At 43.1% G+C, this 26049-nt stretch overlaps 1 protein-coding gene and 1 long non-coding RNA gene across 4 annotated transcripts in view; one reads left to right on the forward strand and one right to left on the reverse strand.

Annotated features, from left to right (window-relative positions):
* CYFIP2 (cytoplasmic FMR1 interacting protein 2) overlaps window positions 1-26049 on the reverse strand; it is a 135565-nt gene that overhangs the window by 7967 nt on the left and 101549 nt on the right. For all 3 annotated transcript variants that reach the window (XM_018050112.1, XM_018050113.1, XM_018050114.1), the window contains 2 exons: window positions 6939-7011; window positions 6153-6247 (listed from right to left, as the gene is read on the reverse strand). In XM_018050112.1, the coding sequence (XP_017905601.1) occupies window positions 6153-6247; window positions 6939-7011 (168 nt within the window). The remainder of the gene's footprint in view (window positions 1-6152; window positions 6248-6938; window positions 7012-26049) is intronic.
* LOC102176792 lies at window positions 392-11622 on the forward strand. Its single transcript, XR_001918286.1, has 4 exons — window positions 392-1921; window positions 6113-6261; window positions 9303-9394; window positions 11583-11622. It is a non-coding gene; the product is annotated as an uncharacterized LOC102176792 (long non-coding RNA).

Raw genomic sequence — 26049 nt, forward strand, 5'->3', positions numbered from 1 at the left:
TTTAAAAAAATTTAAATCTACCTATGTGATACAGGTAGATCTACAAAGAGTCAGGTAAGGTGGTCTGTGGTGTTGGAGAAGACTCTTGCGAGTCCCTCATACTGCAAGGAGATCAAAGGTCAATCCTAAAGGAAATCAATCTTGAATATTCATTGGAAGGACTGATGCTGAAGCTGAACTCCAATACTTTGGCTGCCTGATGAGAAAAACTGACTCCTTAGGAAAGACCCTGATGCTGGGAAAGATCAAAGGCAGGAGGAGAAGGGGACGACAGAGGATGAGATGGTTGGATGGCATCACCGACTTGATGGACATGAGTTTGAGCAAGCTCTGGGAGTTGGAGATGGTCAGGGAAGCCTGGCATGCTGCAGTCCATGGGTCACAAAGAGTTGGACACGACTGAGCAACTGAACTGAACTGAACAAAGAGTCAGACATGACTGAGTGACTGAACAACAGCAACCTACCTAAATGCTAGGGAGCCTTTGAAAAGACTTGGATGATACAACTACTAGTATTATTGTTACTACTGAACTATTACTACCACTAATGAACACTCACTCTGTGTGTAATACACCAAGCCCTGTTCTATGCATTTGCTAAGTACTGACTTTGTTTACTCTTCACATAAACCCCATGCAGTAGATGTCATTATTATCCCCATTTTATTGAAGAAGAATCTGAGGTTCAGAGAGGCAGTCAGTGAGTGGAAAAGCTGGGATTTGAATCCCAGTAGTTTCTATATGTGGATTAAATTGTTAAGTGAATAGAGCAAGTTGCAGAAAAGGGCATACACTAGAATCCTATTAAAAGACATCAATAACACAATCCCACAGACAGACACACAGAACTCTGTGTGTGGGGGTTGTGTGAAAGTGTAAAACATTCTAGAAGGATTACCGTCAGTTGTGAGAACAGATGGGCTTGGAGAAGTAGGTGGGGTATTCACTTTTTACCACAAAGACTCTGTACAGTTGAATGTGCTACAATGAGCATATGCTACTCTTAAAAACTTACCACTGATTTTACTGAATTATTTCCTCCAGTTAGAAGTTCTCTCACCACTGTCAACCATCTCTATTAAGAATTTAAACTGGCTGATCATCTGGCTTCTAGTTATTGCATCTCTAATAATCATCAGGCTAGACTAGCACATCAAAATACATTACCATCTGTAGGAGGAAAAAATATCTGGGAGTAGAGATCACAAAACCAAATGCAAAGATGATATATTTTAACATCTAAGGTCAAAGTAAGATCTCCAGATCTAGGGACAAAGCTAAAGAGGGCTGGCTTCTGAGACTGAGAGGTCCCCAGGGCACTGGCTTCTGAGACTGACACGTCCCCAGGGCACTCCTGGGATCAGCTCCCCAGCGAGTTCAGGGTGGCTGGGTTGGGGAGCCTGCCCGATTACCGCCAGTACAGCCCCCACCCTCTAGCCCAGAGAAAGAGGGCAGCCTCAATTAAACTAATCCATGAAGGGAAAGAAGTCAGGAAACACCAATGCTGGAGCCTGTTAGGAATGTGGGTCAGGAGTGTAGCTGTCATGACTACAAACGGAAAAGTCTCAGACAAAACTGAACTGGGGAAGAATTTGACAACCTATGTTTCAAACAGGAGGGAGAGGGAACCCTGATTCACAAATATGCATCTTGGTTCCAGGGGTAGAAAAAGGACACTCCAGAGCAGAGAGCTGCCACAGCTCACCAGAAGTACCTCTTTTAAAAACCCTGACCCCCGTGCTTGACTCTGTTCTCACCAGGAAATGCTCTCTGGTGGTGCCTAGACTCTGGCAGGCTCCCTGCTTCAAAAAGAGAGTGCCTGGTACAGCGAAGATGCTCTGCAAGGAAAGAACCCACACTCGTTCTTGAGTCATGGATATTCTCCTTCAGAAACCAACACAGAGAGCTCTGGTTTACCAGGTAATCTCCTGTGCATTTAATCTGAATCAGTCCTCAGGGCCTGACAATTGTGGGAGGATCTAAAGAATTAGCAACAGGGCTTATATTGGGTTGGCCAAAAAGTTCTTTTGGTTAATGACTATGTCATTAAATACAGTTCTTGGTGAAAATGAAAAATGTGTTTTATTTTTACTTACAATTGAATGCTTTTTTGGCCAATCCAATAAATCTGCAGACAGGCTTTGAACTCTTGTGACCCCGAACTACAGCCAATTAAAGGGCCTTGACTGAAATGGTCAGGGGCTTTGTCCCTTTCCTGTAAAAGAGTTTACCTTTACGAGTCCTCCTATGATCTATAAAAGTAAAGTCTGGGGAAAAAACTGTAAAAATGTTATTAAAAAGTTTTTTTAAAAAACTCCCATAAATCCCATCACCCAGAGACAAGCTTTCTTAAGATACTTATGTATGATTTGTGTGTATGTATATGATTATGTATAGGTATCTATTTTAACAAAATTTGTATCATACTATCTATATTGTCTTTTTCTCAAGATGTTAGTACTATAAAAAACCATTTCCTTCAATATTTTCAGTAACATGATTTTTTAATGGGTAAATAAAATAGCCATTGATATACCCCATTGATTTAGTCCTACTCTTTAAACTTTTTTAAAATTTAAATTTATTTATTTTTAATTGGAGGATAATTGCTTTGCAATACTGCATTGCTTTCTGGCACACATCAGCATGAGTCAGCCACAGGTATACATACGTCTCCTCCCTCTTGAGCTTCCTTCTAGTCCTACTCTTGTCGGTTATTTTAAATTGCTCACAAGTTTTCAACAACATAGACAGATCATAAGTAATTATTCTTATGTGTGTGCATGCTCAGTTGCTCAGTTGTGTCCAGCTCTTTGTGACCCCATGGACTGTAGCTCGCCAAGCTCCTCTGTCCATGGAATTCTCCAGGCAAGGATACTGGAGGGGTTGCCATTTCCTTCCCCAGGGGATCTTCCTGACCCAGGGATCAAATCTGTCTTTCGCATCTCCTGCACTGGCAGGGAGATTCTTTACCACTGTGCCACCTGGGAAGGCCCATTTTCCTTATATATATATATATACACACACACATATATATATACACACACTTATATGCACTTTTTGAGCTTATCTCTGGTTATTTTCTTAGGCTAAAATCCTAGAACTATTCAAAGAACACAAGTAGTTTTAAAAGGCTTTTGCTACCTGGTGACAAACTAGTCCCCAGAAAAGCTGAACCACTGTGTGTCTATCTGTGCCAAGTCTGATGCTTCATTATCATGAAGAAAAGGCTTAACAGACTTGGGAGAAGAGCAGCTGCATCCCGCTCCTTCGCACTCTTTGGTCGCTGGTAAGGCAGAATGCTTCTCCTTAGGCTTCCTTCTTATGTTTGCTGCTTCCTTTATGTTTTTGTTTTGACTTTTCTTTCATGCCCTTGTTTCTTTTGATATGAGTTTTCTTTCTGCTCTGAAAAAGTGCATTATAGATTATTATCACATATACCCCTAATTTGTGACTGTGTTTTTAATGTATACTGTGTGTGTTTAACATAAATTTAAGCCATTTCTTTTCAGTCCCACTCAGTGGGGAATTTTTTTTTTCTCTCCCTCTGCCATTCTTTTCTGTTAATAAGGGTATAGAGAAAGCATTTGTGAAATCATGTGGAAATAGATTTCTGTATGGCATCATGGACTCGATGGACGTGAGTCTGAGTGAACTCCGGGAGATGGTGGTGGACAGGGGGGCCTGGCGTGCTGCGATTCATGGGGTTGCAAACAGTCGGACACAACTGAGCGACTGAGCTGAACACTGAACTGATGGAGTACTTTGATTACATTTAGGATACTTTGGAGAAGATTAACATCCCATGCCCACTCTTTCCTTTCTGTTTTTTGGAAGCTTTTTACTTATTTGTTTGTCGTAATGATTGGGAAAGGCAGCTCAGCTATTTGCCCATTTTACAGATGGAAAAACAAAGATCAAAGATATTAAATTCTAGCACTAGATTATACAACAGTTCAGGGATAAAGCTGGGAAGAACAGTCCTAACTGCCTGACAGAACATTCTTTTCATGATGGCACTAGGCAACAAACCAGGTCACCTCAGTTTTTCCTAGAAACAAATACAAGCAATGTAGCATGGTCGAACCCTTCCAACATTAAATATGTAGCAGAATCTCCCTATCACTGACCTAGGAGTTTTGTGAGTTCCCTGAACCCTAGCAAGCATGGAAGTTAATATTTTAAAATTTTTTCTTTTGTCTACAGGAGGACTAAGTTTTAGACTCTTCCTTAAGGGCTGGGAGACTTATACAACTGGCATTTCCTCTCCGGCAGAATGTCTAGGCTTTTGTTTGTTAAATATCAGCATTTGACAAATTGAGATTTCCACTAGTCCCAGGGAAATAGCGTTCACCAGAACAGGGAAGGAATTCACATACTTCTAAGTGGAAACACATGCCAAAGCCCGGGAGCGAGAGGCCAGATTCTTGTAGGATGACACCATCCCTGGAGCAGACACATTTATATGTCGCTGGCTTGGGGGATTTCTCCCTAAAAGGCAATCTTTAGAGGATCTTCTGTGTTCAGCTCCAGAAAGCCAAAAAAGAAAATGTTCATATTTCACAGTATCTAAATTCTCCCGGTAGTGACTAAAGAACACAAATGCCACTAAATGTTTAGTCACTGTTTTTGTAGGAGGAGGGTGGCCCACAGGGGGTCTGGCTCTGTCAAGCTCATCAGCTTGACACCTGGGCAGATGGGGCTCCGCCCTGGGCTCTAACACTTGCCATGGTTTTTGAGAGAAGAGACTGCCTTTTGCTCTCTGAGGAGGACGAAAGCTTTCTGACACATGAGCTTTTGTGACGGGAGAGAGGACCTTAGGGATGTAAGTCCAAGAGTGGATCTGAATCCTAAACCTTTGAAATAGCCGGTTTTGTTGAATAAAACAAGCCATCAGAGTACGCCTCACTACAGTGCCCTATTTTCTCTTCTTCCTGAATACCCCTGCCCCCTGCCCCCCACCCCTAAATGCCTGATTCAACTTGAGTCAACTTGAAAGGAGACAATATATGCTTCCTGTTAACCTCCCTTTCTCCCGGTACCTTTTTCCCAACTAACCACACGATCTGTGAGCTCTCTGAAGGCAGGGATCCTCTTTCACTCATCTCCATATACAGATACAGGCTTATAAAAATGAGTTTTAACTACAGAATTAACACCTGAGCTCACTCACCTTTGAAAATATGAGAACATTACAGATAAAGCTGTGTTTCATCTCCCTATCCATCTCTGTCTCTTTCATCTCTCTTCACAAGTTGCCACCATTATGAACTGGGCACTTTCATGTCCTAGGAAAAGTTTCACTTTATATGGTTTATTGGTATGTGTTTAAAAAAATCCACATAGCCTCAAACTCCATGACCTGCATGCAACTTCCTTTATTCACCTAACTGTGTGTTTATGATCTATCCACACTGATGTATCTAGATCTGATTTTCCCTTTTCATTATGATTTGGCAGGTATTCATCATTTAAATGATTTTACCCCATTTTATTTACTCAGCATACTACTGAGTGACATTTAGGTTGCTTCCAGTTTTTGCTTTAACAAACAATGCTGTGGTAAACATCTTGTGTTCCTGTTTTTTTTTTTTTTTCTTTTTTAGCAAAGATAGGGCTTCCCTGGTGGATCAGATGGTAAAGAATCTGCCTGCAATGTGGGAGACCTGGGTTCGATCTCTGGGTTGGGAAGATCCCTGGAGGAGGGCATGGCAACCCATTCCAGTATTCTTGCCTAGAGAATCCCCATGGACAGAGGAGCCTGGTGGGCTACAGTCCGAGGGGTTGCAAAGAGTCAGACGTAACTGAGAGACTAAGCACAGCACAGCACCCAATGGTGAACTGCTGGCTTGCAGGATGGGTGGTTTAATTCTGAGAGATAACAGAATTCTTAATACTTAACGGGGAGTAACAGATACTTGTCTGACTTCCTTCTTTCTTGGCAGGACAGATGATAGAGGCTGTAGGCCTGAGAGTCAACAAGTCTCATTCCAGACCTGCCCCTGCCACTACCAGGCTGTGGGCTGTGACCTTCTGTTTCTCTCTCTGGGCCTCAGTTTCCCCATCCGTAAGGAGGAGGTTGGACCAAATGCTCTCTCTCTCCCTTTAAAGTTCCTTTCAGTTCTATGAGTCCATGACAGGAGGATCGTACCTGAGGGGTCCCCAGCCGCTCTATCAGAGGGACCAGGTGAAGTGGGGCATACTTGGCTTCCAGGCGTTTCATCCGGACCTCCAGACGCTCACCCTCTGCAAAAGGAATGGTAAGCAGAACATGAGATTCAGGGCACATCGGGGGAAATGGGAGAGGAAGAGCTCTCAGAGGACTTGGTGATGTACTTGCATTCCAGCACTTAGAAGGAGTGTGTAGAGCTGTGTTCCTTAGTTCTGGCAAGTGTGATCAGGACTCACTACAAGGAAACATGTTCTATTATCTTTGTCCAGTGGAATCATCTACCTCACGGGGTGGTGAGTTACTCATCACTTGAAGGATGTAGACTAACCTAGACAGCAGCATACTAGGGATGTTCTAGAAGGACCAAGAAACAGGCTGGGAACATCATTTACAATTCCAGCATTAACAGCTGCCCAAGGCTTTAACCTTATTCTTTTCTGACTGCAGATCTGAGTTTACTGAGATTAAAAGAGCATAAGGTTCAAATTCAAATCGCTAGTTTTAAAAATTAATTTATTCTTTAATTGAAGGATAATTGCTTTAGGGAATTTTGTTGTTTTCTGCCAGACACCAACATGAACTAGCCACAGGCATACATATGTCTCCTCGCTCTTGAACCTCTCCCCCATCTCCTTCCCAAACCCACCCTTCTAGGTTGTTACAGAGCCCCTGTTTGAGTTTCCTGAGTCACACAGCAAATTCCCATTGGCAATCTATTTTACATATGGTAATATAAGTATTTAGCTGCTTTCAGAGGTTTCTTACCTTTGATGTAGACTCTAGGCAAGATGTTTTGGAAGGGTGCAGCATGAAGCAAATCACAGACTTCCTCCTGAGACTGCAAACAGAAAGAGAACTTTTATTTTAAACCAGGAAGAATTTTCATCACTAAAGATTTGAACACTGGAGTCAGTTAGACCTGAGTTCAAACCCTGACTCCTATACTTAACTAGCTGTGGGATTTTAAGCACCTTGCTTAACCTCTCTGAGCCTATTTATTTATCTGAAAAATGAGGATGAGAACAGTAGCTATTTTAATGAGCAGGATTGAGAGAATGTATAGCCTCATAGCACAGACCCTGGACATACTGAGTGTGTAGTACATTTTCATTGCAGCCTTACAAAGAATTTGGTGAAGAATTGAAAGTTTGGTGAAGATTGAATTTGGTGAAGAATTCAAAGCTGTGGGATCAGATAGGGATGATGGACCCAGATTATGTTCAACTGGTTGGTGGTGAGCTCAGGCTCATGGGCTCAAGGCAGGTAGCCAGTCCCACTGGGCAGGATGCCTCAGTGTGAAGGCCTGGGTCTGGTGGGTTTTCTCCATCTTGACTCCAGTGGGTGAGAGAACAGGGACTAGGGCCCAGACAGACAGGTTCTCATGGGGGTTCTTTATGCATAAAAGTAAGCTTAAGAGCAAACATATACTATGACAATTAGGGGCAGGCACGCCTGGAAAGTGAAGTGAAGTTGCTCAGTCATGTCTGACTCTTTGCGACCCCATGGAGTGTAAGCCTGCCAGGCTCCTCTGTCCATGGGATTTTCCAGGCAAGGATACAGGAGTGGGTTGCCATTTCCTTCTCTGGGGGCCTGGAAGATATGGTCTACTTACTGTCTGTCCCAGGACCAGTTCATGATTACTGGATTTCAAATCACAGGGTATGGAGGGGACCTAGACAAGCCATCCTCCATGGGCCTTGGTTTCTCTTCTTTAAACTGTGGGGATTTGAATTAGGTAAAATCCAGCCTTCATTCAACTCTGATACTCTTGGATTCTAAGCACCTGAGAAAATCAGAATCGTGAGTACCCTTGACTTTCTTCACTAGGCCTGGGTGGAACATGGCCATCCTGGAAATCTAGCAGGCTAACTAGCTGCTCAAGAAAGAAACTCCTAAACTCCCTTCAGCTTTTGAAGTGAGGGTAACAGATGGAGGACAATTGAACTGAGAGGGATCTGCCTGATCTAGGTGTAATTCTCAGCTTCTTAGCCAGAGAGGGAAATTTCCTTCCTTTCTTAACTAATCTGTTCCTCCTCAAACCAGTAAATTAAGCAACTTGGTCTTCCTTGCTATGTCTAAGCTTAGATCCTTTGATTCATTATATAATCTGAAAACCTGGCTATTGATTATTCAGGCTGATTCAATGGGAAAAGAAATAAAAAGAATAATAAAATTGCTAAACCTCTGGCCAGACCAGACCAGAAAAAAAAAAAAAAAAGAGACAGAGGACACAAATCACCAGCATCAGAAATGAAACAGGGACAGCTTTTAGTTTCATGTATATTTCCCTATAGTTCTGCATTCAATGTTACTGATGTCTGTTCATATCTTTATTATGCCCATCCTTCTGCTTGTTTTGGGTTTATTTTTCTTTCTCCAGTTTCTTACAGTAGAAGCCTAGATTACTGATTGAACACCTTACTCTTTCTTAACATTCAGGGTCTTCTCTGATAGCTCTGATAATCAAGATCTCAGTCCTTCTGGAGGTAGCCCAATCCATTTTAAAACTCTAATGGTTAGAATTTTAAACCAAACCAACTTCCCAGTAGTTTCCTTTCAATATCCTTGTTCTGCTCTTTAGAGTGTTACTGAATGTTTTTCTAGCCTGCATCTTCAGTCACCCTTCCATTTCTTTCCTCCTTTCAGGGCCAAGCAGCTTATAGGAGCCTTTTACTTCTCTCTCCATTTCCTAGTCTTCCCTTCCCTTCACAGCAAACAGAACTATCATGGCCTGCTGTATCATGTCATGGCAACGGCTAGGGCAGAGATTACCGCTCTGTCACCTGAGTGCAGTGGACAACTTTTAGTCCTCCGGATGTGTTAGGCACTATGACAATGAGTTCTGCTGGGGTCCATTATTTCATTTTCTCTTTTGTAGATTCTCTTGCAGGTCTGACTTCTAACCATTCTTTAAATGTTGGTTTTCTCTAAGGTCCCTCTTTTCTTCTTGCTTTATTCTACCCAGTTTTTCTCACCTATTCCCAAGTCTATAAGCACTGCCTTTGATCCGTCAACTCTATTTCCTGCCAGATGCCTCTTTCAAGCTCCAGATTTGGATATCTACCTGCTTGTTAGATATTTCCAAAGCTTCACATTTCTAAAGCTGACCTCCTCCCTTTCTTATCTCAGGTTTCTTTGCTCCTGGAATGGCACAATAACCTCATCTGCCATGTCTAAGACCTGGGGATCATTTTCTCACTCTTCCTCACCTGCTATGACCAGTAAGTCCTTATGTCTTGAATTCTCTTCACATTGACCACAATACTATGAGCTCCTTAAAGGGAGGAATGTTGAGTGCCTCTATTTCTACTTTTTATCTCCAGTGCCCAGTACATGACAGTCTTGCAAAAATTATTAAATGAATGCATATTTGTTATATTATGTTTCTTAGAGGGATAAATGAATTTATTTACCCACGTGACTATCTTCCAAATATGAGAAACCTATTACATTCATTTATCCAACAAATATTTATTGAGTACCAGACATTGTTCTAGGCTTTGCAGATGCGATGCTGAACAAGTTAGAGCAGATCTGTGCGCTCATGTAAATCCCACTGTAGTTGAGAGAGATAAAAACAAGTAAACGAACCAAAAATTTCAGATAGTGGTAAGACACAATAGGGTACTAGGCTAGAGTGACTGGGAGTGGGAAAGGGACTACTTCAGAGAGGAGGCTAGGGAAAATCTTTTTGAGGGGGAGTTATCTAAGTAAAGAATGAAAAAAGAGGGAGCCAGCCATGTAGATATGAGGTGCAAAGGCCCTGGGGCAGAAAGTAAACTAGAGCATAGAGACACAAGTAATCAGTACAGTCTGAGTTCCTAATGGTAGGGAACGATCAGATCATGTGAGGTCTCATAGCATGGGATGAAGCCTGGATTTTATTTCAGGTGCAATGAGAGATTACTCAAGTATTTCAAGCAGAGGGCTGGTATACATACCCCACCTGCTAAGCTTTTTTTTCTCTTTTTCTCTGCTAAGTTTTATCTTTCTTGCTTTATTTTCTTCCTAAAAATGTCTGTGCTCCTTGAAATGCCTTCTTACTAGAAAAGTTACCCCTTGCACGAACTGTTAATTTTCTGTTTTGTTAATGTCAATAAATTGACCTTAGGAGCCACCTTAGGGGTTAGAGAAAGGGGAAGAAGGCTCTGGGACCTCTACAACAAGACAAATGCTGTTGCTTTAATTTCACATAACGAGCTTCCATTTCAGTTTCCTTAGGGGAGACAGGAGTGTTCCAGATACCCTTCTCTGCACCCTGCCTCTCCCTCAGGTTTGCAACCTGCAGGACCAGAGGTTGTTTGGGAGTGCTTCCTGTTAGCATGCTCCTTGTGTGTTCTCTGTTAATCAAGGTGAGGAAAGAGAAGGGTGTGGTTTCCTCACAGAGGTAGGAAAGCATTGTCTGGAAGGTTCCCAGGCATGAACTATGTGGTTATTTGCATGATGAGGTGGCTACATACTCTGAAAGGTGGAAGGTATTTGTTTGGCATTCATGAGCGGAGGTCATCACAGTTGATAAAAATGTCCAGTTCAGAGCACACTGGGCCTGTGTCAGGGATCTGAACAGGCTTCACAGCAGGCACCTATGCTAATACTGACCAACTCTCATCCAATCTCTGTTCTGAAGGATCACACTCGGCTTTCCACTTTACTAGGAAACCATCTGGCCCCTGGCCTATGAAGGCCATTCAGAATGGGTTTCTTCTCAACTCCTCTCCCCACCAGCTCTTTCTGCACCAGTGACAGCAGCTTTCTGTTATTTGAATCTACCGTCTGCATACTCATCACTGAATTTCTACCTTCTCTCTGGAATGCCCACTAACCTATCTTCCTGCCCTTTGCTTAGTAAATCCCCACTTTTCTTTCAGATCTTAATTTAAGCATCGTCCCTTCCAGGGAGACTACCTGGATCCCTCCAAAACCTCTCTGCCCATGGGGTTCCTTTGTTACATGTCCTCAAAGAACCAAGCTCTTTTCCTTTCTAGCATTTGAACTCAGTCTGTATTGTACGTATCTATATGTGACTATTCGATTAATATCTACCTCCTTCTACTGGAATGTAACATTCATGAAGGTAGGGAAAATGATTATTTTTGACTATATTTTATTACCAGGAATAAGCACAGTGACTAGCAGATAGCAAATGCTTAATAAGTAAGTGGAATAAAAGTTGAAAGTCTGTGGCACATGAGGGAATTTAGACTTAGGACAGAATCTCTCCTATTCTGGGTTTTCTGAACGGGTCTAGATGTTTTCCCTTATCACCATGGGAAGAATTTTTTCTTCAGTGTTACTGATTACTCTGTGTGAACACTTCTAAGAAATGCTCCACAGGGCAGGATTTTCAGGTGTTTATTTTCTATTCCTCTCTCTTTTCCTCCCTGTATTTTCCTGCTTGTATCACTATAGATGGTGACTGCAGCCATGAAATTAAAAGACGCTTACTCCTTGGAAGAAAAGTTATGACCAACCGAGATAGCATATTCAAAAGCAGAGACATCACTTTGCCAACAAAGGTCCATCTAGTCAAGGCTATGGTTTTTCCAGTGGTCATGTATGGATGTGAGAGTTGGACTGTGAAGAAAGCTGAGCGCCAAAGAATGGATGCTTTTGAACTGTGGTGTTGGAGAAGACTCTTGAGAGTCCCTTGGACTGCAAGGAAATCCAACCAGTCCATTCTGAAGGAGATCAGCCCTGGGATTTCTTTGGAGGGAATGATGCTGAAGCTGAAGCTCCAGTACTTTGGCCACCTCATGCGAAGAGTTGACTCACTGGAAAAGACTCTGATGCTGGGAGGGATTGAGGGCAAGAGGAGAAGGGGACGACAGAGGATGAGATGGCTGGATGGCATCACTGACTCGATGGACCAAGTCTGAGTGAACTCCGGGAGTTGGTGATGGACAGGGAGGCCTGGCGTGCTGCGATTCATGGGGTCGCAAAGAGTCAGACACAACTGAGCGACTGAACTGAACTGAACTGATGTATTTACTAAATTATTACTATGCATATATTACTTCAAAAAATATAACTGGAAGAAACTCTGAAAGTACTTTTGAATTTTACAGCAAGGAGCTTTTGGGGGTCTAGATGCTAGAATCAGACAGAAGGAAATAAAATCTTAGCATGGCACTTGGTCCAGCATAGAACAATACTTGCATCGGATTAATAATGTAAAAAGTATTTGCTTTTGGCTTTTTCTCCTTTTGTTAGACTATGGTTAAAGAAAAAAATCACAGATGAAGGGCAAACTACAAATGTCACAGAAAATACAGCTGTGACAACATGAAAGGAAAAGGGCAGCCAACAGGAAGCAGGAGACAGAAGTCTAGCAGTGGAAGTGAGGTCTGTTGGTGTCCTCATCTTTCATGCAAAGAGTCAAGATGCTAAATAATGTTACTGACAGACGTGTAAGTATGCTATTTCTGATTACAAGATAGGACGAGATAAATTAAAAAATGTGACATAATCAAATATTGAGAGGAAGAGAGGGAACAGATGTAAATGACCTAAAATTTCATCTTTCCAATTAGGGAGTCAATAAACATTGTTCAAAGTTGCTCATGAAGACACAGAGATTAACCTCATATTACCACGCATTATGGAGATAACAACTAGAAGAACTAGAAAGAGAAGCGATTAAAGCAGGTTGCCTTGGGGATGGAGATGCAGGTGGGGGGAGGTGCAGTGGAGCCAATGAAGCTTTTCATTATAATCTCATTTATACTATTTTTCATGTGCAATTAAGAATAGTTTAAAGGAAACAAAATGAAGAGGTTGGAGTAAACGGTCTGTAAGGGTCCTTTCCTAGGCTTGGCACCAGTCCCATTCAAAGATTCAGCATCTAGGAGTCTTCCAAGCCCCATTCAGTCTCCAGTAGTTTTCTCTTTAAAACTGATTAGCATGCTTATTCATCCATGTCCCGACCAAGCTGTTTGTAGGCTGGGCTCTGTAATCCAGCCACAGCCCAGGGTACTTCTGAGGGAGAATCCGAGCAGCATCTCATATACCATGCAAACAGCTATCAGGAGTCTTCTTAGAGGGCCCAACCACACGTAGGACCTGCATTTCACTTGCTCTGAAAGGCCATCACAGGACTATAGAGAACATGGGTATAATATCATCTAGAGACCAAACAAGGAGGTGCCAAACTCTCAACACTTTCATTCTGACTAGGATGCAGCCTGAGCAGAAAATAAGTCATTCACTCAGCAAATAGTAGGCATCTGCTATACCAAGTCGCTCTGTGAGGTGAAACTACAATAGGAAGTGAGGCAGACCCAATGCACGGTCCTTACCAAGATGAGGAGGGACGTGAGTAACATGGGCAGTTCTAGTAAGTGTTGTATTGGGGTATGTGGGAGCTGTGGGAATACGTAACAGGGGCCACCGATCCAGACTTCTGGGGAGGATGATGGGGAAGACTTTCTGGAGAAGGAAATGCTGAGACATGAACCAAGGCTAAGTGTTGGGAAGAGTGAACAGCACCTGCCAAAGGCCCCAAAGCAAGAGGGACTGCAGTGGGACAGAGGCTGACAGTTGAATAAGATTGAAGCTTTCAGTGCTGGGGGAAGGTTGCATGAGATAAGGAAAGAGGGCTGAGCAGGATCTTGTAAACTTTGTTTAGATGTTTGGATGCTATCCTGATGGTTTTAATCAGGGAAGTGGCATGATTAAATGCATTTACACTTTTTGGCTGCAAGAGAGAAAGGCAGTAATGGTGGGAGGTTGTGGGGTTGGGGAGCAAAAGGGGTGCTGGAATAAGCCAAGCAAGAGATAGCAAGGCCTGGAGTAGTGGCCAAGGAGACAGTGGGAAGCAGATGCCAGAGAGCCAAGTGCAGACTGGACGTGTCAGCAGAGAGAGAGAAAGGACATGTGTACCTGGCCACTCACAGGGTCAGAAGACACAGCAAGACTGCAGGCAGAAGGAAGCTGAGAACATATCTGGGCAAGGCGATTTTCTGTGGCCATCCAAGAGAAGCTGTCTAAAAGGCAAGCAGACACAAGGCCTAGGGCCCCGCGGAGTCCACAAAGTGGACCCAAACTTGGGAATCAACAACATGAGGATGGGATGGACTCCAGGGGAAAGGAATACACAAGTGCAAGGTGTGAGTGGGCACTTCTCCAGGGAACTGGATTTTTCCAGGTATTTCAATTTCTCTGACTCTATGAGACCAGAGAAAGAGAAAGTGCACAGTGGCACTTGTGATGAAGGGGAGACTGATAAATTTTGGGCACGTCCACATCTACCAGCACATAACCCGAACAAGGATGGCAGGCCACCTTTCCAGCCAGGTGTGGGGCAGAATGCACTCAGTGTTACCTCTTTCCTTCCTCCCTTCAGTTCATAAAACATTCACAGAGTGCTTACTGTTTTCTGACCAGAGTGGGGCCTGGATGCTGCAGGAGACATGATGACAGCTAAGACTGGAAAAACTAGATTTTAATAAAATTGTAATTTAATGGAGGAAGAGGGTTAAGGACACTTGTGACTGGGAAATAAACAGAATCACTAGGTACAAAGGAAATTGGCAACCAAGGGCTCTGGAGACTCAAAGGAGGGAGAAATAACACCAAGTGTCTTGCAGAGAACAGGCGTTTGATAAACACAAGACCTGGGGGGAATGAGGTAATGATGGGTCTGGCAGGATGGGCTGGGAAAGACGCAATCACAGACAGAGGGAAGATGAGGTCAGAGATGAGGTGGCTGGTGCGTACAGAGCAGGAGATCATTCGCTTGGTGGCTGAGTGAGGGAGGGGTGGGTTGGTGAGCTGCAGGCAGTCAGACCCCTCTGTATTAGGGAACTTCCAGGGAAGGCAAGTCAAAGCTCCTTGCTGGGCTGTGGGAAGAGGAGGGAAGGGGTTCTAGTAACCTCATTTCATACAAAGGCTCTGGAGAAATATGGACCTTGGGGGATTTAACCCCAGCACCTTGGGGGATTTAACCTATTTCCCCAGTGGTTCATCCCCTTCATGGATTATAGCCTTGTCATGGCGAAGGGGCTTGTGTAATTCAATGAAGCTATGAGCCATGCCATGCACGGCCATCCAAGATAGACAAAGCTGGCTTAAAACTTGGCATTCAAAGAACTAAGATCATGGCACCCAGTTTTATCACTTCATGGCAAATAGAAGGAGAAAAACTGGAAGCAGTGACAGACTTTATTTTCTTGTGCTCCAGATCACTGCAGATGGTGACCAGAGCCACAAAACTAAAAGACATTTGCTCTTTGGAAGGAAAGCTATGATAAACAGAGACATCACTTTTGTCTGTATAGTCAAAGCTACAGCTTTTCCAGGAGTCATGTATGGATGCAAGAGTTGGATCAAAAGAAAGCTGAGTACTAAAGAATTGATGCTTTCGAATTGTGGTGCTGGAGAACACTCTTTGAGAGGGAGAGAGACTTGCAAGGAGATCAAACCAGTCAATCTTAAAGGAAATCAAGCCTGAATATTCATTGGAAGGACTAACACTGAAGCTCTAATACTCTGGACATCTTATGCAAAGAGGTGACTCATTAGAAAAAACCCTGATGCTGGTAAAGATTGAAGGCAAAAGGAGAAGAGGGGGACAGAGGATGAGATGGTTAGATAGCATCAGTGATTCAATGGACATGAATCTGAGCAAACTCTGGGAGATAGTGAAGGATAGTGAAGCCTGGCGTGCTACAGTCCAGGGGGTTACAAAGACTTGGATATGACTTAGTGACTGAACTACAACAGCAAAAAGCAACCAGTGGCTCACAGCTGTCAAACAGAGATGAGACCTGAATCCCAGATTTCTAAGTCCAAAGATGCACCCTGTCCAGGAGAGTACCAGGGAAATCAACCTGAAATTGGGCTGAGAGAGCCTTATATAACATGCCCTGGTTATCTCCTCTGCCTCTTAATGCTTTTTGGTCTTGTTCTGTGTAACGGTCTCCAGACTCAGTGAAACAATTTCTTAATTAAAAGGTATTGCATATTCTTTTGGATATAGGCAAAGTATAAATAAATATGGTAATACTTCTTATTTAATATGGTCACTGGGCCTATAGGACAATCATCTTCTCTAAAACCAACCTCACCCTGCTCTTTCATTGCACTCCACTCAATGAGTTTTACAGCCTTGGATGGAAAGAGTGGAAAAAGGTCTTTCCTGAGAGGCATCAAGGCATGAGGATTCCAATGTGACTACAGCACGTCTCAAGTAGGAAACACTGATTTCAAAACTCTAACTGACCAGTTAGAATCTGCTGGGCGGAAAATGCCCTCACCTTCTGAGTTTCCCGAACTCATCATGAAGCCCAGTGGACTGTGCCACCTAGGATACATCTTCAGAACCACTGGGTTGCACACCCAAACTGCTAGGTGTTGGGAGGGAGAGGCTTGGGCTGCAATACAGTCTGCAATGCAACAGGCAAAGGCCCCAGGGAACTGCGTTCATTGCAAATCGCTGAAGTGTGAAATTAGCAAATTCAGGGACTGGGAAAAAATGGAATGAAGTCTGAGTTTTAATTGGAACAAAGACCCATAGTTTGCCTTCTATCAGCCTTCCGTCATGTTGCCTAGAAATGGAAACAACTGACTGGTTAATAACATCTAGTTAGCATCCTATGTTTTGCCATACTGCCTTCTTCTATGGGCTGTACAACTGACCAAGAGGAAGGGGGCAGTTCAGTTGCCTCCTAAATACCAAAGTAGGACAAACTCCAGTGCTAGCATGTCAGGACACCTGGGCCATTTCCAGGGGTCTCAGACCACTCTTTCTGGAGGAGAGTGAGAAGGATTTATTTTAGGGGAGGGGGTGGATCTCCAGTAGAGATGACAAAAAAAAGTATCACCCAGGGTTGCTGGGAATGGTTTATGAAGATAGTATACTACCCAGGAATATCCCATCCTAGGGGGTTTCAAATATATGGTAGACATCAGATATGGGCTGTTTATAATGATTTTCCAACAGATGTATTTTGGTCTCCGAAAAAATCAATATATTAATATTGCAAAAGAAGAAGGCATAAGATCTCGAGAAAAGATACCTTTTCATGATTTGCCACTAACACAAATGTGTTAGTGATGGCCCCGGGGTCATCTCAAGTACCGACCATGGCTGAGAGGCAGTGGGTGTTCCTGGAGAGGATTGTGACACCAGACTCAGCAGGATGGCCCATGAATATCTGCCTTAGGTTAGAACAAGGGCACCGGCACTTAGGTTACAGATTTGTTATCCTTGATTTCCAAGAGCCATCAACAACAACGACATTTTAACCACTTTCCACGTGCTATCTGATTGGACATCTGTCATTTTCTTCTGGAAATGCACCCAATATTTAATTCAGCCTCGAGGAAAAGGTTATCCTTTGAAAAACTATTAATTTAGCCTACACAGCTTTTTTCCCCAGATACACTGAGATATAATTGACATACTACACTGTGTAAGTTTAAGGTGTATGACACAACGATTGATACACATATATATTGCAAAATGATTGCCACAATAAGGTTAGTTGACGCTTTCTTCACCTCACACAGTTACCACTTTTGTTCTTATTGTTGTGAACATTTAAGATGTACTCTCTCAGCAGCTTTCAAATATACAATACAGCACTGTAGTCAGATACAGTCACTGCACAGAACATTAGATATGTTTTTTAAAATTGTCACTCTACCCCTTCCTTTATTTTGGGCTATTTTTTAAAAAATAGAAATTGCAGATACACTTTTTTTTGTTGTTTTTTTTTACAAAAGGAACATTTATAACCTCATCATGCAGGGGGTTATCATTGATAACCTTCTAGGGTCTGTCCAGCCAGTTTTTACTGTGCATAAAACATTTAAGCATATATCTTAAAATGAGAATGGAATATAAAATAGCACTTTTCTGTAAACTCTTTTCATCACTTAGTGTATACTCTCAACATCTCACCAAGCACAGTACAGAGTTTCTATGAGCTTCTACTTCAGTGTTTTTCTTTGGTTTGTTTCTGTTTATGCCTGGAGGAGGTCTTTTTGTTCCGCTATACCCTTTCTTGAGTGATCTTCCTACTCCTCATAATTACCTGGCAAATGAATACCCGTTGAAGAACTGACTTTCATAGCATTATCTATCTCCCAGTCTCAGTGGACTTGGTATTTTAGCTGGCTTCTAAAGATCAAAGAACATTTCAAATCAACAAAGTAAGTCCCTAATAGGAGAATTTCAAACACTGTGACAGAAAGTAGAAGAGATGCTTTGTTTTGGGGGTGCTCTGGCTGCCCCTGAATTATAAATGCCAAGGGGGTAAATATCACCAAGCATTAGGGTAGAAGCCAAGGACAGTAAGAGTCAGCCTTGGTCCTGATGCAGGTCTTTGGGGGAACCTCAGACTTCTCATCTCTAGCCTGACCTTCTGGAGAAGGCAATGGCAACCCACTCCAGTACTCTTGCCTGGAAAATCCCATGGATGGAGGAGCTGGTAGGCTGCCATCTATGGGGTCATGAAGAGTCGGACATGACTGAAGTGACTTAGCAGCAGCAGTAGCAAGCTGACCTTCAAGGGTCAGGTTGGTAGCCAGGAGAGAGCGGCAATGTAAGTTTAAGGTGTATGACACAATACACCTTGAAGGAAAGGTACAGCTGAATAATCTGGGCCATTATTGGGACTTCGAAGGCCAAAGTCAGGACTTTGAATATTTAGTACCAATGACAGCAGAGATCAACAAAACATTATAAAACAACTATACTTGATAAATTGAAAGTAAAGATTTTTCAGTAATGAGAAGCTACCTGTCAGTTTGAAGCTGGAGAGTATCATGATCTGATTTACAATGGTATGAAAATCTTTTTGCTGCTCCATGGGCAAATGAGCTCTGTTTTTTTATTTCCTTAATGCTTTACCTACTAGCAAACTGCCCACAGAGCAAGAATGGAAAGGCAGAGAGACCATCAGAGAAGCTGCATGGAAACATGTCTTGTAAGTTGGCTCCTCCGTCCATGGGATTCTCCAGGCAAGAATACTGGAGTGGATGGCCATTTCCTTCTCCAGGGGGTCATCCTGACCCAGGGATCGAACCCAGGTCTCCCACATTGGAGGCAGACGCTTTAACCTCTGAGCCACCAGGGAAGCCTTAAGTCGAGCATAGGGAAAAGGAACTACTGTTTTCTTTTCTCTCAAAGACCCAGAAGCAGAGAGAGGGTCTCACCCCCATGGATCCTGGGAGGAGGGCAGCCGACTGTGGTGTTCCGGGTGTGCTCCCAGGGGTGCTCACAGGCCTGAGAGGCCTCCTTCTAATTCACACTGGCCAGCTTTGGCTTTCTATGGTCCTGAACTGCTATTTCCTGCTCATGAATCAAACAGATGGGCAGCATGAGAGTCATGGCTGAGTTTGGCACTAGCAGATGCCTCAATAAATTTCAGAAATGAGGTCAGAAGTAGCTCTGGGGCTTATGTTACCAAGAATAAATCTCACCAACTAGCAGAAGTAGCTAAAAAACAACAACAACAAAAACCCCCTTATAAATTTTCTTCCTTCTTCTACCTCATGACCTTGTCTGCTCAATGACCCTTTTTCTTAACTTTCCAGATTCTATGATGCAGTTTCCTTCACACAGCCCTCAAGTTTGTACTATGAAAAATGTCAGACATATTAAACACAAAACATCTGAAAGAACTACGAACATCCCTATGCTCTTGATGTAGAGTCCTAGTGAACATTTTATCATATCTGCTTTAACTCTCTGATTTACTGAATTATCTGAAAGCGAGCTGAAGCCACTGCATCAATCATTCTTAAATACTTCAGCACGCAATTCCTAAAAAGGACATCCTCCCCTGTAACCTCAGTATTGTGACCACCTACATCAAAAATTCTTGATATCATATAACATACTAACATTTCCTGACTGTTCTTAAGGAGTCTTTTTATAGCATTTTTTTGGGGATCCAGGATCCGATCATGATGAGTTTTCTAAAGTGTAAAGATGAAGCAGTTGCTCTACCAAGTGAAAAGTGAAAGTCGCTCAGTTGTGTCTGTCTCTTTCTGACCTCATGGACTGTAGCCTGCCAGGCTCCTCTGTCCATGGAATTCTCCAGGCAAGAATACTGGAGTGGGTATTCTCTTCTCCAGGGGATCTTCCCAACCCAGGGACTGAACTCAAGCCTCTTGCATTGCAGGCAGATTCTTTACTATCTGAGCCACCAGGGAAAGCCTTGCTCTATCAGAAAGTTCTCTAATGATTCTCTCATTTGGGAACTGATGTGTGCTCCCGCTTCTGCACAGGGTCCTCCCTGGGAGGGGCTAATGAGTGACAACTGCTACACTTGCCAAGTGCCACACCAATGCTTATTATTCCTATTGCTTAGGACAGCCACTAACGTATCACAGTTCTAGATGATCGTAACAATCAAGAGCTACTGTAAAAGTGCTCTCTGTTAATAGAGCAAGTAAAATTAAGAGGTTTCTGGAGTCAGGATGCAAAAATACTTTATTGAAAGAAATCCACATAAAAATTCAAGGGATAAGTATTTTACTTTGCTTTCAGTCTTAATATTTTCCTTTTCTATTTATTTAATTTAAAACTGATGAACTATGAGGGATTTCCATGAAATACCGCAAAACTTCATGTTCCCATCTCACTCACTCTAGAAGGATAACTGGGAACTTGATATCTCTTGGTTAACGGATATCATAAAGATTCAGGATACATATATTTTTAAAAACAGTGTGATCTTACGTGTGTCAGATTTATGTAGAACAGCATTAGATTCTACCTTTAGGCTCTGCTTCTGGGTAGAAAACTATGTACCCATTTTAGCTGATTTCCTAAGGGGAAGCATCAAACCATTCTCAAAACAGTATTTTCTCAAATAACATTCTGAGTCTTGAGACAACAAAGACAATAACACGGATACATTTTTGTTTTGTCTTTGTCAAGTGAGTGTGGAGAAATGCATTGGAACACTTGAGGTGGAGCACCCCACAGGAATCCCAGCTCTGGCTCTCCCGCAGGCTGTGGGTGGCAGGACAGGCCCAGCCATCTAAACATTCCCTTATAAGGATGCATAGAGATGTCAGTGTCAGTACTTCCTGCGGACTGATGTTAAGCCCCAAGGATACAGGGCCGCTGGAACAGTCAAGAAATGAGGCTTCCCACATCCACCACGGCCCTCCTTTGTACGCAAAGTATGAGCTGCAGCTTCCAGCCCCTCACTGGGACTCCAGGCGCAGTGGAGAGCTCTGTTGAGGTTTGTTACATCCGCTCCCCGCTCCATCATTTCCAGGAGCTCTCTGTAGCCCTGGCTGAATAAACCAGCAACTTAGGTTTATCTGATTATGCGTGTGTGCGGGGGTGGTCTTTCCCTACCAGACTATGCCTCCCTTGAATAATGAAAATACTCTGTATTACTATGTCTCACCCTCCACCCCTTCCCCTAGCCCCTGAACCATCAAGGGGAAAATTAATGATTATTATTCTAGATGAGAATCATGTCTGTCAACTAGGAAAGATCTATGGCCAAGAAACGGACCCAGAAAGCAGCTTTTCCTTTCCCACAAATGCATGTTAGCATCTCCCAAGGTTGGCATTTTCCAAAGGGTGGGAAATGAGGGGGTCCAGGGCAGTGGAATTTCCTAACAGTCACAGTGAGAATGTCTTTTTCCTTTTCGGTTTCCTGTTAATCTTTCTGACAACTTCAACGATGAGGTCTCCATCTGGAAGCAGTAGGTCTTCCCACTTCTGTAACGTTTGCTAATGTCTCTTTTTAACAGAGAAAATGTGCAGGCCTCACTCGGGGCCCAGGCAGGCAGCAACTGGAATTATGTCATCATCTTTTGTTTTGATTGGATTTATTATTTTGGTTGCTTTCTAATGGCAGCGAGAAAGAATGGTTTTTTAAAATGGAAAATGATATGAAGTTTCCTTTTAAAAGAAGTTTAAGGTTAAAAGTCATTTTAGATACAATTATTACATAAATAACAGGAGCAGGGGTCTGTAGATAGGGCAAGAATCGTGACAACATGTCAGTGACTACTGTGGCAACGCTAGTTGAGAAGACAGCCTCCAGAACAGGGCTTTCCTCCCTGGCTGCACATTACAGTCACGTGTGAAGCTTTCAGCTGGGGGCCTACTTGCAAAGATTCTGCTTTTCTTCCCACAAATCCTGGCTCATTTCCAATCAAGAAAGCCACTGGGTTCAGGGTCTGGGCTGGAAGAAACTCACACACTCAGGCCAAGGGGAGCCACTTGATGGTGCCTGGATGTAGGGACAGAATCCATGTCCTGTGTAGCTGGGGGTGTCTTTTTTCAGGGTGAAGGGCAAAATAAGTGGATCAAGTAGAGGTGGGAATATGGAGTGAGAGTCTGAGTTGGGCGGTGGGTGGTGGTGGGGGGGTTGCTTCTGATTTCCCATGCATCGGGACCATGTGTATTTTTTAAGCGTGGGTGTATTTCCTTTAAAGGAAGAAAAACAATAAATCTTACTGCACTGAATTCAAACAATAAATGTACAGTATAGAGGACTCCTATCACCTATTCCTGCCTGCATCACACCCCACAGAGGTAACCTCTCTTTTCAGCTTGGTGACTATTACTTTTATAACTAAACAAAGTAAAAAAAAAGAAATATATATATATATGGAAAAGTAATATGCTGGAACGTGAACACACTGAAATGTGAACAATGGTTATCTTGGTGTGGCACTATGGTTTCTGTTTTATTCTTTCTGAACCTCTCTGTTTTCTAGCAATGAATTGATTTCAGTTATGCCATGAGAAAAGCAAAATTAAAGAAAATGGACTACATAGTGGAAGCAGGAAATAGAGGGGTCAGACGTGGAGCTGGAACTAAAACAAAAATAAAAACAAAAGCCAACAGCAATTTGCAAAGCTCAGCAGAGCAGCTGTCTGGCCTTGAGTACTTGAACTGTGAGGGTCTTGGGTTCTTGTCTTAACTCCTGCACTAGCTGAGTAGCTGCAGCTCAGAGAAGGTTATCTCCTTCTCAGGGCCTTAGTTTCCTATCTGCGAACTGTGGAACTAGGATTGCATCAGATCAGTAGTTCTCAGCAAGGGAGAGGGTTTGTCCTCCAAAGGAATATTAAGCAGTAGATGAAGACATTTTTGGTTGTCACAACTGGGGAAGTGCTCCTGGCATCTAGCAGGCACAGCCCAGAGATGCAGCTCAGCAACTTGCCACACACGGGAGGTACCGCCAGCTATGGACTATCTGGCCCCTGATGTCAGCGGTGCTGAGGTCAAGACACCTGCCCTGGATGGCCCCTGACGACTCTCGCACCTCTGACCAGCCTTCAGATCTATGAGTTTGGGGCTGAACTGTCCTCAATTCCTGTAAAGGTAAGAACCACTCATGACTGACCAGTATGACTATGGCTCACTTAGTTATTAGGATGAGAAAATAAATAAACAACAGGGCCTAAGGCAGCAAACACTCTCAAGTCCTGGATGGGAGGTCCGGCAGCAAAAGGCAGGCAGAAGGGCTACCTCCTCTGCAGGGATGCCGACCTCCCTTGCTCCCGTGAACGAATAGGGCCCTCTCCTGGTGTGCACTGGCATAGCAAATAATGAGCTGATGGCTTGAAAACCACACAACATTTGAACCAAAACTTCGCATTGTGGGATACTTCCCTTATGATTTCTCACAGTAAAAGATAGTAGAGGCGATACTAGTCACTAGTAATAGAATTTCCTTTAAAAACACAATAGGTTTATAAACAGATACCTAACAAATATGGTTCATTTCAGATTTGATTCAAGTATTCATTAAAAGCGGAGAAGGCAATGGCACCCCACTCCAGTACTCTTGCCTGGAAACTCCCATGGACACAGGAGCCTGATAGGCTGCAGTCCATGGGGTCGCGAAGAGTCAGACACGACTGAGCGACTTCACTTTCACTTTTCACTTTCATGCATCGGAGAAGGAAATGGCAACCCACTCCAGTGTTCTTGCCTGGAGGATCCCAGGGACGGCGGAGCCTGGTGGGCTGCCATCTATGGGGTCGCACAGAGTCGGACACGACTGAAGCGACTTAGCAGCAGCAGCAGCATTCGTTAAAAGCCTCCCATGACCAGCCCTTTGTGGACACTTGATAAATGACAGACACAGAACTACGTCTGCAGTCCAGGGAGAAAGAGGGCTTTTCAATTAGTGGTGCTGAGGCAACTTAGGAAAGAAATGAAGTTGGCTTTCTACTTCCCACTCAACACAAATATCCATTCCAGGTGAGTAATAGACTTAAAGGTCTATTGAGCCTGGAGAGGCTAAACTCTGAAACTCTCAGAAGATAACTTATTTTCATGATTTAAGAATAGGGGAGATCTCTTTAAACAAGTCACAGGAGCATCAACCACGCAGGAAAATGTAAACAAGAAATACAATAAACCTTAAGAACTTCCGTTCATTGGAAGACATGCCATAGAAATATATTTGTAATACATGTAACTACAGTATATTGGAGAAGAAAATGGCAATCCACTCCAGTATTCTTGCTTGGAGAATCCCATGGACAAAGGAGCCTGGCAGGCTACAGTCCACGGGGTTGCAAAGAGTTGGACACAGTTGAGTAACTAACACACTCACAGACAGTATATAAATCATGGCTACAAATCAACAGGAAAAGATAACTCAGTAATAAAATAGGCAAAAATACTGAACAACATTTCACAAGAGAGACTGTCCAAATGGGAATACCATATGGAAAGAGTTCAGCATCCTTAGTCATCAGGGAAATCAAAACCATAGTGAGATATCACAACATATCCACCGGCTGTAACTGAGAAGACAGACGATCCAACTGTTCACGAGGATGTGAAGAAATGAAAACTCTCACGCATTGCTGAACAGAGTATATACTGGTACAACCACCTTGTATAGCTTTTTGGCAGTATCTACTGAAGCTAAACATAATGTCTCCACATCAATCCAGCTATTCCATTACTAGGTATTTACCCAATAAAAAAGAGACCACACAGGGGACTTCCCTGGCAGTCCAGTGGTTAAGACTGCACTTTCAATGTAGGGAACACAGGCTTAATCCCTGGTTGGGTAACCGAGATCCAGCATACTACACTGCATGCCCAAAAAAATAAAAAGAAAAAAAAGAGGTATATGCTAGAGTAATGATTTAATAAGACTAATAATTATTTAAAATTAATAATTAAAAAATGAGAGCATTTCTGCCAAAAGAAATATATAAGAACATTATGGTATCTTTATTCACAGTGTTATCAAACAGTAAGCAATCAAAACATCCATCCACAGTAAAATGGGTGATCCAACTAGTCTATGCAGTGAGAATACTGCATACTCCATATACAAATGACCTTTGAACACATGGGTTTGAAGAGCATGGGTCCACTTACTCAGATACTTTTCAATTGTAAATACTACAGTATTATAACTCATGGCTGGTTGAATCTACAGATTGGAACCGTGGATATGGAACAGCAGATACAAAGGGCCGACTGCAAAGCTACACACGACTTTTTGGCTGCAGAGAGGGTAGGCGCCTCTAGCCCCAGTGCTGTTCTAGGGTCAGCTGAACTACTCTATACTTGTTGTGCCTTGTGAAGATCGCTCAGTCATGTCCGACTCCTTGTGACCCCATGGACTGTAGCCCGCCAGGCTCCTCTGTCCATGGAATTCTCCAGGCAAGAATACTGGAGTGGGGTGCCATGCCCTCTTCCAGAGGATCTTCCTAACCCAGGGATCGAACTCAGGTCTCCTGCATTGCAGGCAGATTATTTACCGTTTGAGCCAGCATGCTTACTAGCCCTTCATTAAAGACACTGAGCAAACGAGAACCCACCCCGCGGGTGTGAACATTTCTGTTCTGCTACCGCATCCTTGATTTTTCATAAGCACCGAACTTACAGAACACATATTTTTGTCCAGGAGATCAACCTTT

Source organism: Capra hircus, chromosome 7, assembly GCF_001704415.2.
Source record: "Capra hircus breed San Clemente chromosome 7, ASM170441v1, whole genome shotgun sequence".
Taxonomy (NCBI): domain Eukaryota; kingdom Metazoa; phylum Chordata; class Mammalia; order Artiodactyla; family Bovidae; genus Capra; species Capra hircus.